Here is a 14488-nt window from a genome sequence, read left to right as displayed (position 1 = left end):
AGTGTAGGATGGCAAGTGTATAGTGCTCCAATATTAGATGTACTACAGACAATCATGCCCTTTCTCCCTGATCCTGGACATGCCTCAGGGCTATTCAAAGCCACACCCCATTGACTGGCTGCTGCTGCTAAGTCGCTTCAGTCGTGTCTGACTCTGTGCGACCCCATAGATGGAAGCCCACCAGACTCCCCTGTCCCTGGGATTCTCCAGGCAAGAACACTGGAGTGGGTTGCCATTTCCTTCTCCAATGTATAAAAGTGAAAAGTGAAAGGGAAGCCGCTCAGTTGTGTCCGACTCTCAGCGACCCCATGGACTACAGCCTACCAGGCTCCTCCATCCATGGGATTTTCCAGGCAAGAGTACTGGAGTGGGGTGCCATTGCCTTCTCCACATTGACTGGCAATGGCATACAAAATGATACATTTATCGGCTTATGTTGTTAAACTTCCTGAAGAATTTGCATTTTTAAGTGGGGCTCTTGGACTCCAAAAACCTTAAAGTGAAAGTTGTTTAGTCAAGTCCAACTCTTTGCAACCCCATGGGCTGTATAGTCCATGGAATTCTCCAGGCCAGAATACTAGAGTGGGTAGCCTTTTCCTTCTCCAGGGGATCTTCCCAACCCAGGGATCGAACCCAGGTATCCCGCATTGTAGGTGAATTCTTTACCAGCTGAGCCACAAGGGAAGCCCGAAAAACCTTAAACCATAGAATAAATAATCAATGGCAGAAGTTCACACCCAGTATCCAGCAGTAGAATAGAGGTTTCTGGACTCAGTGGACCTTCCAACACTCTTAACTGGTGTTCAGATTGACTCCACATGTTGAGAAAGTACATTTTCTGTGTGTGCAGCTCACCATTCTGTTCTGCCCCCAAAGCAATGACAATCATTCCTAAGGGCTGACCCCCCATTCTCTCCCGGCTTCCACTCTGTAGCCCTCAAGTGTTTCCTGTGTGAAGTGGCCCCGGGAATGTTAAGTTTCATCCCTGCTCACCGCATCCTTCTTTACCCCAGGGCTGTCATGAGCTGCTTGCATCCTAGGGCATTATGAGCTGCTAATGCCTATTGTGCTCTCTTACACATTCCTCCCTGCCGTGGTTGGATCAGTTGTATGTGACATTCTTGATGTCAGAGTGAGCTTTTCCTCTGTGATGGCCAGTGCCCTGCTTTTGCTTCTACCTCTGGCTGAAATATAACAGTGTTTATGCTGGGGAATAAAATTATGGGTGATTTAAATCTTCATGTTTTATTTTCTAAATCTTTTATATTTCTACCTCTGGACAAGCTTCTCAGCAATAATGATCCCTAAAGAGGGTGGATGAGAGAAAGTAGATGGACTGGTAGAAATATTTACTACCATAAAAACGATTTGGTAAAATCATGGTGGTTCAGGTAAAGAATCTGTCTGCAATGCAGGAGACCTGGGTTTGATTCCTGGGTCAGGAAGATCCCCTGGAGAAGGGAATGGCAACCTACTACAATATTCTTGCTGGGAGAATTCCACAGACAGAGGAGCCTGGCGGGCTACAGTCCGTAGGGTTGCAAAGAGTTGGATACAACCGAGTGACTAAGACACACCCATACACCCATCTTACCGACAGGTGGATTTTTTTTTTTTTTTTTTACAAGTTTTGCTTATAAGCGTGGTTTCAGAACTCTGGCTGTGCCTAGAAGCTCACCCTGCTGGTCATGGGTAGGAACTGGGTCCTTTTCTCCTCCCTGTTCCCTGGCATCAAACCCGGACCTGGCCCGGCTTCAATAAATGATGGTTGTATTGACTTTGAAATGAATTCCCTGCTTTGTGAACCTGGCAACCAACCTGATCTTTGGACCATTTTTTTTTTTTTTAAACAGGAGAAGCACTTAAAGTGCTGCCTGAACTTGAAGAGTTGAATTTGTCCTGGAACAGTAAAGTGGGAGGAAACTTGCCTCTGATCCTCCAGACGTTGCAACAAGGGAGGAAGATACAAACACTTGAGCTCGTGGACTGTACCCTCACATCAGAAGATGGAGTGTTTGTAGGTAAGTAGAATTTGGTAGAGTCCTTCCCAGGAAAAATGTGAAGATGCCCATAATTGGAGAGCTTGGGAGCTGATACTGGCCATGTTTCCTCTCACCCTGAATTGAAAAAGTAGCTCACTATATCCCAGGTCACATGAAGATGTAACACTCCCCCCACCCCACCCCCACCCACCCCAACCTTCATACCCACATCTGTTTTTTTGGCTGTGCTGGGTCTTCATTGCTGCAAGTGAGCTTTCTCTAGTTGCAGTAAGTGGGGCCACTCTTTTTGCAGAGCACTGGCTCTAGGGTGCATGGGCTCAGTAGTTATAGCTTGTGGGCTCCAGAGCACCGGCTTTAGTATTAATAGTTGCAGCTTGCAAGCCTAGTTGCCCCATGACATATGAAATTTTCCCAGACCAGGGATGGAACTCGTGTCCCCTGCATTGCTGACAGATTCTTAACCACTGGACCACCAGAGGAGTCCCACACCCTGCATCTTTACTGAGTTGTTCTTTGGATTTCTTTCCTTCCAGGTCAGTTGCTACCTAGACTGCAAAACCCTGAAGTACTCGATGTTTCTATTAACAGAAACATTGGTGGCAGTCTCAATAGTATTGCTCATGGACTAAAAAGTACTTCAAACCTGAAAGTCTTGAAGTTACATTCATGTGGATTGTCACAAAAGAGTGTCAAGCTACTAGGTGAGTTAGCAATGACTGAAGCTTCTATATAATTTTATTTTATGTTCAATTTTTTAAGCTGTTAGGAAATATAACAAACTAGAAACAGAGGTTAGGTTGGGGAACGAGATCATGGGTAATTTAAATCTTCAAGTTTTATTGATTTTCCACGTCTTTTACAGTGAGTATGTATTTTTACAATTACAAAACTAAATGGCCAGCTCCGAAAAGGCCAGGGTATTTTAGATTTGAGAGAGACAGTGAGCAAAATAAAAGTGTGCTACTAAAGCTCTCCATTTCTCTCTTACTTTTGAAAGTGCCAGCATTATTTTATGCTTAGTAGTAGGAAGGAATTGGTGCTGATAAAAACAACTTCAGTGACATCTGTAGTTAAAATTTACTCTGCTATATAGAGTACCCACATTACATGAGAATACGAAGTGAAATGTATTTTTATCCTTGCATCTTCTAGAGCCTGTCCTATCCTTCTCCTTGGCAGTTTAAGTCTAGAATGCTGCTAATGTACCAATGCTCAAGGATAGTACAGGAAGAGCCATTAGTTGCAGAAATCTGAGCAAAGCACTAGCAATCAATGCAGGTCATAGGGAGAGTGTTTGAAGCCATTGTCAGGTCCAAAGCGGTTAGTGGTGCAAAGCAGACAGTTATCCCTCCATTTGGGCTCTTGTCATCACAGTGTATGTATTTTCTTAGTCTCGCTTCTCCATGCCTGCCCCCTGCCCTGCTCCACTCCTGCTGACTGTCCTGTAATATGTCAGAGTGGGATTTTGACCTTCTTTGTAGATGCTGCCTTTAGATACTTGTGTGAGCTGAGGACACTAGACCTTTCCTGCAACAAGGAGTTGGGTGGAGGGTTTGAAGACATCACAGGGCTGGCCACGCTGGAGCCTGGAGGGGCTGGATGTCCGCCAGTGCTCGCTGACGGCTGACGACGTGTTGTCCCTGAGCGGGTAGGTGCTGCAGAGCTGAGGGAGGGCTCTCAGAGCCTTGGCATATGTTTGAAGTGAAGTGAAGTCGCTCAGTCGTGTCCGACTCTTTGCGACCCCATGGACTGTAGCCTACCAGGCTCCTCCGTCCGTGGGATTTTCCAGGCAAGAGTACTGGTGTGGGTTGCCATTTGGGAAACTGGCAAATCTGAGATGTACTGTTTATGAAGTTACTGGGAGGATCACATCATAAAAGTTCTGTGAATGTCCCAATATAGTATTTGGCAAATATTAGGTGCCCAATAAATGTTGTTGTTCAGTTGCTAAGTCATGTCCGACTCTTTGCGACCCCATGGACTGCAGCAGGCCAGGCTTCCCTGTCCTTCACCATCTCCTGGAGTTTGTTCAGTTGGTGAATGTTAGTGAATCTAAACTCCTATACACATCTGTGAAGGATAGATGTGGCACTCGAGGAAGAAATTCTGAATTCCTGTGGCTGTTTAGAAATGAATCTGTTAATGTCACAAAGCATATTACAAAGAAGGATGTAGAGGGAAAGCCAAAACGAAGGGTGTTGAGGCACTCTCTCTCACAAGTTATGCCAAGGCACTTAGATAAGATGAAGTTACAAAAAGTCCATGGAGAGTGCATAATTACAGTTTTAGGTCGGTCACTACCTTTACTTTCCTACCACAGATACAGTCCTGTAACAGGCAACATATATGCAATTTCCCCTAACAAACAGCAAGCATAGCCGTAGAGATGAAGGGTTTTATTCCATCTGCAGCCACAATAAACCTTCAGGATATACCCTGAATCTGACCATGGCTCACTGTTTAGACCTCTACCTCCTGCTCCAGCCCACTGTCAGTTCATGCCTAGATTACTGCAAGAGTCTAGATGGCTTTCCTGCTCCTCTGACTCTGACTGCATTCTCTATTTCTTTCCCCCGTCAACTTCTCCAACTACACTGTGCTGACTCCCACGCACACCAGCCATGCTCTGCTTTCTCTCTGAACTATGGGCTCCTCCTAGGTAGGGATGGCTTTCTTCAGTATCTCTCTATTGCTTGTGCACAAGGTCTGGCATGTAGTTGGCACCCAGCAAATGCTTGTTGAATGTATGACTGAATCAATCAATAAAGAACGAGAAAAAGAAATTTTTGTCATTTTTCGTACAATTGGGGGAAGAAAACAGCAAAATAGGTCTTTGGGTCTAATATCAATTTTTTTAGCCCTGCTAATTTGTTTCTTAGATGCTTATCCTTCAATTTGGGAAAATGAGATGAGTTCGAGTCTTTCATGAAGATTTAAAAATAGTAAACAATACCTTTTTGAGCTTCAAATGGAGAGTGTGATGGGATCAGCATCTCTTTTACTTATGAGTGTCATACCTGTGGAGACACTCCTGAATTATCAGTCCATCGGATTCCAAATAGTGAATTTCCCCTGCTACAACTGAATAACACAAACCTCACATCTCATCCTGCTGCTCAGATGAAGATTAAAGTGCTAGAGGACTTGAATTGTCACTGCTAGTGCAACCGAGAGATTAGCCTCTATTATCTGGATTCACAGCCACCAACAGGAGTAAATGGCCCCAGAAAGGTAATGGTTATTTAGTAAGAATTGCATGGTCCTCCTGCTTAATTTTAAAAAGGAAAAATTGCAAATACATCCTGTTTTCTACCTTGTGATGTTAAAGAATTGAATGGTTCTTTTATCTGATCATTCTCAATGGCTTCAAAGAAAGGGAATTATGGATCACTTAGCCAATGATATCTGATTAATCATCTAATTGTTCGAGGCCCTGTGCTGCAGGCTAAGGGAAATTCAGAGTCAGGAGCTTCAGTTTGGAGGGGGCAGAAATAAACCAAATACATGGTGGAGATCCCCTGGAGAAGGAAATGGCAACCCACTTCAGTTTTCTTGCCTGGGAAATCTCATGAACAGAGGAGCCTGGCGGGCTACAGTTCACGGAGTCACAGAGTCAGATGCAACTGAAGTGACTTGGTACACATGGTGAATACAACGTGCTGTGGGCATCAGACGAGGGAGAGATGGTTGCATCTATGGGATCACAAGTACCTGCCCTCTTTTTTCCTTTCCTTCCCTTCCTTTCTCCTGTCCTTCTCTCCTTCCACTAATGTTTGTGCCTCAGATTTCCAGACTCTGATGCACATTCTGGGCAGGAAGCAGCCGCTGCACACGGAGTTCACCTTCAGTGAGGGAGGGCGGAAGATTTGCGTATGAACAATAGATACACAAACAAGTCACGTAATAGGGGTGGGAGGAAAAGAGAACAGGGTGATGTAACTGTGACCACAGGGTTCCTGTGGCTTTGGTGGCCCTGGAAGGCTCTGAGGAGGTGAGTCAGCCCCACAGGGTTCCCAGGAAACTCTATTTCCCACACTGGGAAGAACTAGGGCCAAGGCCTGAGAGAACGAAAAGCAGCAGAAAGACAGGGAAACAGGGGTCCCTCTTGGCTCAGCAGGGGCCCTCAGGACCCCACTCTGGTGCTGTTACCAACAGACATCTGGTTATTATTATTTTTTTTAACCAATGTACATACCTTAATTTAAAAAAAAATGTAGCCACATGTGGGATCTTAGTTCCCCAACCCGGATTGAACCAGGGCCCCCTGCATTGGAAGCGTGCAGTCCTGACTACTGGGCTGCCAGGGAAGTCCCAACAGACATCTGTTCTGATTGCTTGATTTCATTGCCTTCCTAGTACTTCTGACTTATATTCTGAGGAAAGAATGATCATATCAAACATTAACTGAGCAGTTAATGTGAGCCGGGCACTGTACCAGGCACTTTATTTATACCAAGTCATTTTATCTTCCCGTTGTCTCTATGGAGTAGTTATTGTTCTTATTATCATCGAGAAAACTGAGGCTCAGAGAAGTTAAGCAATTTACCCAAAGTCACACTGTTCTTTAGCAACAAACAGGATGAGAACCCAGTTTCCTCTGTCTCCGAAGTCTTTGCTCTTTACTTCCAGCCTGGAGAGAGGCTTAGAGAAGAGCCCAAGCTGCATGCTGGGGAAAGTGGCTGGCGTGTGTGGTGAGGAATGGTGTGTAAGGAAGGGCAGGGGTCACATAGGCAAGAGCCATGCTTGTTGATCAAGAAGACTGTGGCACTTCCCGAGACCCTTTGTGAGATGCTGCCTAAGCCATGTCACCCCTGATGTTTTAACAGCTCAGGTTATCCCTTTACTCTCAAGTCTTCAAGAACTGGATTTATCTGCCAACAAAGAGATGGGCAGCTATTCTGAAAACCTACTCAGCAGGCTCCGATTTTTACCAGCGTTGAAGTCATTGATAATCAGCAACTGTGCTTTGGAGAGTAAGACTTTTACTGCCCTGGGTAAGCGATTCTCTGGGTCCCTGCAGACACTGGCACAGTAACACCCGAAAGGGAGACCTCTGTTTCCCTCCAAGTGATTTTCATTCCAAGACTCAGCCATAGGCACATTGAAGTATCAATCCGTCTTCTTTTCAAGAAATACGCTCTTTTAAAAGTGACTTTCAAGGCCACATGGATGATTTCTGGCTTTTGCAAATTTAACCTTTAACATTTAAAGTGTGCAGAGTTGACCCTTTGTATCCAGGGGTTCCAAATCCGTGGATTCAACCAACAGCAGGTCAACAATAATTTGGAAAAAATTTCTGGAAAAAAATTTTTCAGAAAGCTCCAAAAAGCAAAACTTGAATTTGCCTCATTCAGGCAACTGTTTATATAGATAGAATTTATATTGTGTTAGGTATTATATAGGTGGTGCTGGTAGTAAAGAACCCACCGGCCAATGCAGGAGATATAAGAGTTGCGAGTTCAATCCCTGGGTTGGGAAGATACCCTGCAGGAGGTCATGGCAACCCACTCCAGTATTCTTGCCTGGAGAATCCCACGGACAGAGGAGCCTGGTGGGCTACAATCCATAGGGTTGAAAAGAGTTGAACACAACTGAAGCGACTTAGCACAGCACAGAGATGATTTAAAGTATATATATGGGAGGGTGTGCATATATTATGTGCAAATACTATGCCACGTTACATAAGGGACTTCAGTATGGATGGGTTCTGGAAACAATATCCCTGTCTATACTGAGGGATGGCTGTATAACCAACTTTGGAGGTTCACATTTGTAGTACCTTGTAATTTCACTGAGGTCAATATAAATTGGGATTGCTGTGAGTCTGATGGGCCATCAGAAGGCATAACTCTTTTCAATTATAGCTACACAATCAAAAAATCATAATCAAGTAGATATTACACTAAATTGCATCATGTGACATGAATCTATAGATAGTCCCTGACTTATAACAGTTTAACTTAACAGTTTTTGACTTTAAGATGATGTAAGGGCTTCTCTTGGAGAAGGCAATGGCACCCCACTCCAGTACTCTTGCCTGGAAAATCCAATGGACATAGGAGCCTGGTGGGCTGCAGTCCATGGGGTCGCACAGAGTCAGACATGACTGAAGCGACTTAGCAGCAGCAGCAGCAGTAGCAAGGGCTTCTCTGGTAGCTCAGCTGGTAAAAAATCCGCCTACAATGTGTGATACCTGGGTTTCATCTCTGGGTTGGGAAGATACCCTAGAGAAGGGAACAGTTACCCACTCCAGTAATCTAGCCTGGAGAATTCCATGGACTACATAGTTTATGGGGTTGCAAAGAGTCGGGCATGACTGAGTGACTTTTACTTTCTAAAAGCAATATACATTCAGTAAAAATCACACTTAGAAAATTTTGATCTTCCCCTGGGCTAGTGATACATAATGTGGTATGATACTCTCTCATGCCATCATAAAGGCAAACTTAACAACCACTCAATACCCAGACAGCTCTGTTTTTCACTTTCAGTATAATAGTCAATAAAGTATATGAAATATCTAACACGTAAGTATAAAATAGGGTTTGTGTAAAATGATTTTGCCCAACTGTGGATGAATATAAGTGTTCTGAGAATGTTTAGGTAGGTTGTGTGCATGTTTGCTAAGTCACTTCAGTTCTGTCCAACTCTTTGCAACCCCATGGACTGTTGTAGCCCACCAGGTTAGGCAAAGCTATACTGATGACCTAGGTGTATTAAATTCATTTTTTACTTAAGATATTTTCAACTTATCAGGATGCTGCTGCTGCTGCTGCTAAGTCGCTTTAGTCGTGTCTGACTCTGTGCGACCCCATAGATGAAAGCCAACCAGGCTCCGCCGTCCCTGGGATTCTCCAGACAAGAACACTGGAGTGGGTTGCCATTTCCTTCTCCAATGCAGGAAAGTGAAAAGTGAAAGTGAAGTCACTCAGTCGTGTCCGACTCTTAGTGACCCCATTGACTGCAGCCTACCAGGCTTCGCCATCCATGGGATTTTTTGGGCTAGAGTACTGGAGTGGGGTGCCATTGCCTTCTCCGTATCAGGATGCAATCCCACCATAAGTCAAGAAAGATCTGTTTTATTCCATTTGAATTAAGAAGTAAACCAACAATAAAAAAGAAGTAAATCAAGTAAATATACACATATTTCTCTATATCATTTTTAGAAGAAAAAGTTCAATTTCTTATTGATAGGTCTCTATCATATGAGTGGGAGAGGTGTTCTTATTAGATATTATAAAAAGAATATATATCTACCCCTCAAACATTTTTTAGAAAGAAAATATAAAATGTAATTAATGACTATACCTTGTGAATAAGTTGCTCTGGTTAGTTTTAATGTTAGGGGAAACTGGGAACTATGCAGAAAATCTTTCAATTTCCTTTAAACATCTTTCCAAGATACACTATTTCCCTTCCTTGTTTCTGTAACTGCAGTTAAGTAAACACAATACATTTTGGTGTTTCAGAGTTCTAGGAAGGTGTGGCCTTGTCTCAGTTTCAGAAGCCAGTGGGATATGTAAAACCAGGACACACTCTGGAAATATTGACTAGATGAGAAAACTGTTTATCTCTTTCTCCTTCTTAAACGTGAGATGAAGGAGAGAAATGCCAGTTGATAGTGAATTAACCATTTAACCAAGTTTTACTTTTCTAAAGTTTCCAAATTTCTTCCAAATGAAAATAGAAAACATAAATTGAATCCATGGATTTCAGGCAGGAGAAACAAGGAATTGTGGAGGGTACTGCCCACACCCAGAAATGATGTCCCTCTTTCACCCAATTCAATCCAAAGACTGCTGGATCTCAGGACTCCCCTAGTGGTCCCTGGGCTAAAATTCCACACTCCAATGCAGGGGACCCAGGGTCGATCCCTACTCAGGAACTAGATCCCACATGCTGCAACTAAGATGTCTCTGAAAGTGAAAGTGCTAGTTGCTCAGTCATGTCTGACTCTTTGTGACCCCCATGGACATAGCTCACTAGGTTCCTCTGTCCCTGGGGATTCTCCAGGCAAGAACACTGGAGTGGGTCTTCCAGGGGATCTTCTCAACCCAGGGATAGAACCCAGGTCTCCCACATTGCAGGAGGTTTCTTTACCATCTGAGCCACCAGGGAAGCCCACAACTGTCTTAACTCAGTGATAATATGTTGCCTTAGCCTAGGTTGCTCAAGTTCAAAGTTTATGACCTCTAAGGAAGTCTAAGTTATTACTATTCTTATCGCTGTCAATTTCAGCTGAAGCCTCCATTCACCTCCCTGCTCTGAAAATAGTCAACCTTTCTTGGAATAAGTGTATTGGCGGTAACCTGAAGCTGCTCCTGGAGACATTAAAGCTTTCAATGTCTCTTCAAGTGCTGAGGCTGAGCAGCTGTTCCCTGGTGACAGAGGACATGGCTCTCTTGGGTTTGTATCTTCTGGTTCCAAAGCTGTCCTGACACTCAGAGCCCAGTGTGCCTGCCCTGCCAGCCTGGGGGAAGGGAGGCAGAGGAGGCAAGGAGGCCTGTGCACATTCTCTGCTCCCTGACATCTGCTTGGGAGAAAGCTGGTTTGTGCTCAGTCACTTCAGTCATGCCCAACTGCTTGCAACCCCATGGACTGTAGTCCAACAGGCTCCTCTGTCCACGGCATTCTCCAGCAAGAACACTGCAGTGGGTTGCCATGCTCTCCTGCAGGGGATCTTCCCAACCCAGGGATCGAAACTGCATCTCCTGTATCTGCTGCATTGCAGGTAGATTCTTTACCCACTGAGCCACCTGGGAAGCCCTAAAATAGACACTGCTGCTGCTAAGTCACTTCAGTTGTGTCCGACTCTGTGCGACCCCATAGACGGCAGCCCACCAGGCTCCCCCATCCCTGGGATTCTCCAGGCAAGAACACTGGAGTGGGTTGCCATTTCCTTCTCCAATGCATGAATGTGAAAAGTGAAAGTGAAGTTGCTCAGTTGTGTTTGACTCTTAGCGACCCCATGGACTGCAGCCTATCAGGCTCCTCCGTCCATGGGATTTTCCAGGCAAGAGTACTGGAGTGGGGTGCCATTGCCTTCTCCGAAAATAGACACAGGCAATTCTAAAACCAAATACACAGTAGAGACTGGTTCATAAAATGAGATGGAGGAATTCCTTGTGGTCCAATGATTAGGACTTCATGCTTTCACTTCTGAGTGTGCAGGTTCTGTTCCTAGTTGGGGAACTAAGATCCTGCAAGCCACCAGGTGCAGCCAACCATTAAAAAAAAGAAAAAGGAGATAGATACAGATATGGTGGTGGAAGAAGGGTTATCTGACATAGGATAGAAAGTTGGAACCGGATGTGGACGGGCAAGGCTCCTTGTCCTTGGGAGGGCTGTGCATGTGTGGATTTTGTTTACGCCTATTCCTGGCTTTGCTCAGCTGGGTGTAGTTTTTTCTGTTCACCTGGTGTTTCCTGTGGATGAATTATGTGTAAGCAAACAAGAAATTCGTGTTACGTCCACACTGTTCTCTGATATTTCAATCTAGTTGGAATAAATACGTGTTTTCCAAACAAGTGTTATGGCCAAACACTGTAATTAGAAGATGGGGACAAATCACTGTGATTTTATTTTGGATTTCCCTAATGACTAATGGGAGAAGGCGATGGCACCCCACCCCAGTACTCTTGCCTGGAAAATCCCATGGACGGAGGAGCCTGCTAGGCTGCAGTCCATGGGCCGGCTAAGAATCGGACACGACTGAGCGCCTTCACTTTCACTTTTCACTTTCATGCATTGGAGGAGGAAATGGCAACCCACTCCAGTCTTCTTGCCTGGAGAATCCCAGGGACAGTGGAGCCTGGTGGGCTTCCGTCTATGGGGTCACACAGAGTCGGACACGACTGACGCAACTTAGCAGCAGCGGCAGCAATGACTAATGAGGCCTTCCCACGTGGTGCTAGTGGTAAAGAATCTGCCTGCCAATGCAGGAGACACAAGAAACGTGTGTTCAGTCCCTGGGTCGGGAAAATCCCTTGGAGAAGGAAACGGCAACCCACTCCAGTATTCTTTCCTGGAGAATCCCATGGACAGAGGAATCTGGCAGGCTACAGTCCATGGGGTTGCAAACTGGTCAATTGATTTTTGACAAAAATGCAAAAGCAATTCAGTAAGTCTTTTCAACTAACAGTGCTTGATTAACTGAGCTATCATACACAAAAATACTAACTTCAGCCTATATCTCACAACTTGGACAAAAATAACTCAAAATGGATAAGCAAAATGTAACTGTAAAACCTTTAGAATAAAATCTAGGAAAAATACTTGGGAACTTGAGTTTTGCAAAAAGTTTTTAAGATATAACACAGAAAGCTCTGCCCACCAAATTAGCAAATTGATAAATAGATCTTTATCAAAACTGTGAGTTATGCTATGAAAAAGATACTGTTAAGGGGGGGTGAGAGGAAAATGTAGGTAAGTTCTTTACCACTGAGCCGCCAGGGAAGCCTCCATTGGTCTATGCATCTATTCTTTTACCAATTTCATACTGTCTTGGTTACTAAAGCTTTAGAGTAAGCCTTGATGGGAATGGAGCATCCTGCTTGGTCTGGAAACCATGATGTGTGGCAAATGATTGAAGGGCCAGGGCATGTTTAGTCCTAACAGGGGGACATTGAGGGGACCTGTTGTCCAACACTGCATGGTTGGCACGTGGTGGGAGCTGAGATTCCCAGCAGATAGGCAGTGGCAAGGTCAGATGGGGCCCAGAGGCGTGGCTTCCTCCAGCTGAGAGCTGCTTCCCTCTGCTGGGGCAGCCTGAAAGGGGCCTAAGGCAGAATTGGGCTGGTCCCCCTTAGAGAGGCTGTGAGAGGGATTCTTCTCTGATCATCCATCTAGAGGTTGAATGAGGAGCCCTCCAGGGTCCCTTCCAGCTCTGAGATTCTGCCCATCTCATCTCTGTAACCCATTCCTGCTTTTGGCTGAAAAGGGAAGCACATGTCTGCTCTGGCTGTCTCTCCTTGCTCCTTTTCTTAGCTTCCTCATTAACTATTATTTATTAAGAGCCATTTTAGGTAGCACTGTGATACTACCTAATGTGTGCTATTCAAAGGAAAAATTGGCCCATGTGTGAAAGGTTCTAATTGACCCATGAATTAGAAATTATCCAAGTATATTTTGTCCATGGAAAGTACTCAAATAACTGTTGAATAAAAAAATGAATAAATAAACAATGAATAATGAAACAGCATTAAACAGCAAGAAGCCTATTCACAAATGATCCTGAGTTAAAGCCAGTGAGCAGTCACTCCTCACATTTAATTAGAGAAAGTCTGCAGCAAGAGCTGGGGCTCCAGGAGAGCAGAGAGCATGAACTCAACCAGAAAAGACATTCTTTGGGTTGGAATTTGGAAGGAGAAAAAAATCCATTTTCAAGCTGTACATGGAATGCAGAGAGGTGTTACCAGAGTAATTTTAAATGCCCTGAAAAAAAAACTGCTAGCTAATAACATTCTATTACTTAGTGCCACTCTTATTACAAATCCTGGAGCCAGTGTGTTGTGTTATTGGAAGTGGGAAACAGTTGCACTAGAAAGTGTTCTTGGCTTTTAGCAGACTGATTTTGTTTTTCAGCATCGGTAATTCAGACAGGTCACCTGGCCAGGCTGCAGAAGCTGGACCTGAGTTATAACGACAGCATCTGTGAGGCAGGATGGACCATCTTCTGCCAAAACCTGTGGCTCCTCAAGGAATTAACTGAGCTGGATATCAGCCTTCGGCCATCAACTTTTAGGAAGTGCGGACAATGGTTTAGACACTTGATAAGTGCCGTGACCAAACTTCCCAAGATCACTGAGGTAGCAACGAAGAGGTGGCTTCTCCCAGCTTCACAGGAGGAGGAACTACAAGGCTTTGACCAAGATCACAGAAGCAGCATTCACTTTGACCATGGTGGGTTTCAGGAAGCTGACTTTCCAAGGCTCAACTAAGCTACACGTCACCCAAAGGAAGAAGAAAAGAACATGAGTGAATCCTGGTGAAGTCAAAGGAATACCAGCTTCTGGGCTGTTTAATGTGATTTATGTTACAAGAGCTTTGTAAATATATGCCTAGGATAATCTAATATGAACATGCCTTTATGCTCTATTTTATGAAACAATGGTGACATTTTTCAATGGGTTTTCATTTGTTTGGATATATAGTTAGTTCACTTTCTATTTAGAAGGACTGACAAAATGTTTAGATTCCAGTAATGCATTTCCTTTTTTCTTTCCCTAGAATTTTCTGCCTCTTTTACTAAATGTTTTAAATATAAGGGTGTGTATTTATGTGAGTGTGTAAAATGTGAAAGGCACTAACTGTGGAACATTTTAATATTATCTTTATCATTATATGTGTCTCATTGTGGTCTGATGGAAATGTAATTTTCATCAGAAAGTATGCCCTTCAGTTGTTTATTGTTTTATGTTCTCTTGCCTTTTATCTCAGATACAAACCATGAATACAAATAACGGTCAATGACACACAGATCTTCA

The 14488-nt window shown here is 44.1% G+C and overlaps 1 protein-coding gene across 1 annotated transcript in view; it reads left to right on the top strand.

Annotated features, from left to right (window-relative positions):
• The window catches only part of LRRC31 (leucine rich repeat containing 31), a 29137-nt gene extending 15053 nt beyond the window's left edge, over positions 1 to 14084 (top strand). Inside the window, 7 exon segments of the mRNA XM_086393772.1 lie at positions 1854 to 2021; positions 2537 to 2704; positions 3485 to 3587; positions 3589 to 3647; positions 6830 to 6997; positions 10242 to 10409; positions 13587 to 14084. Of these exon segments, the coding sequence (XP_086249898.1) occupies positions 1854 to 2021; positions 2537 to 2704; positions 3485 to 3587; positions 3589 to 3647; positions 6830 to 6997; positions 10242 to 10409; positions 13587 to 13942 (1190 nt within the window). The 3' untranslated portion in view covers positions 13943 to 14084.
• Positions 14085 to 14488: the final 404 nt, after the last annotated feature.

This window comes from Bos grunniens, chromosome 1 (assembly GCF_055505025.1).
Source record: "Bos grunniens cultivar Pamir isolate PY7600 chromosome 1, Bosgru_T2T1.0, whole genome shotgun sequence".
Lineage (NCBI taxonomy): Eukaryota > Metazoa > Chordata > Mammalia > Artiodactyla > Bovidae > Bos > Bos grunniens.
Note: the sequence above shows the minus strand (reverse complement) of the source record. Positions and strands in the feature narration are given on the sequence as shown.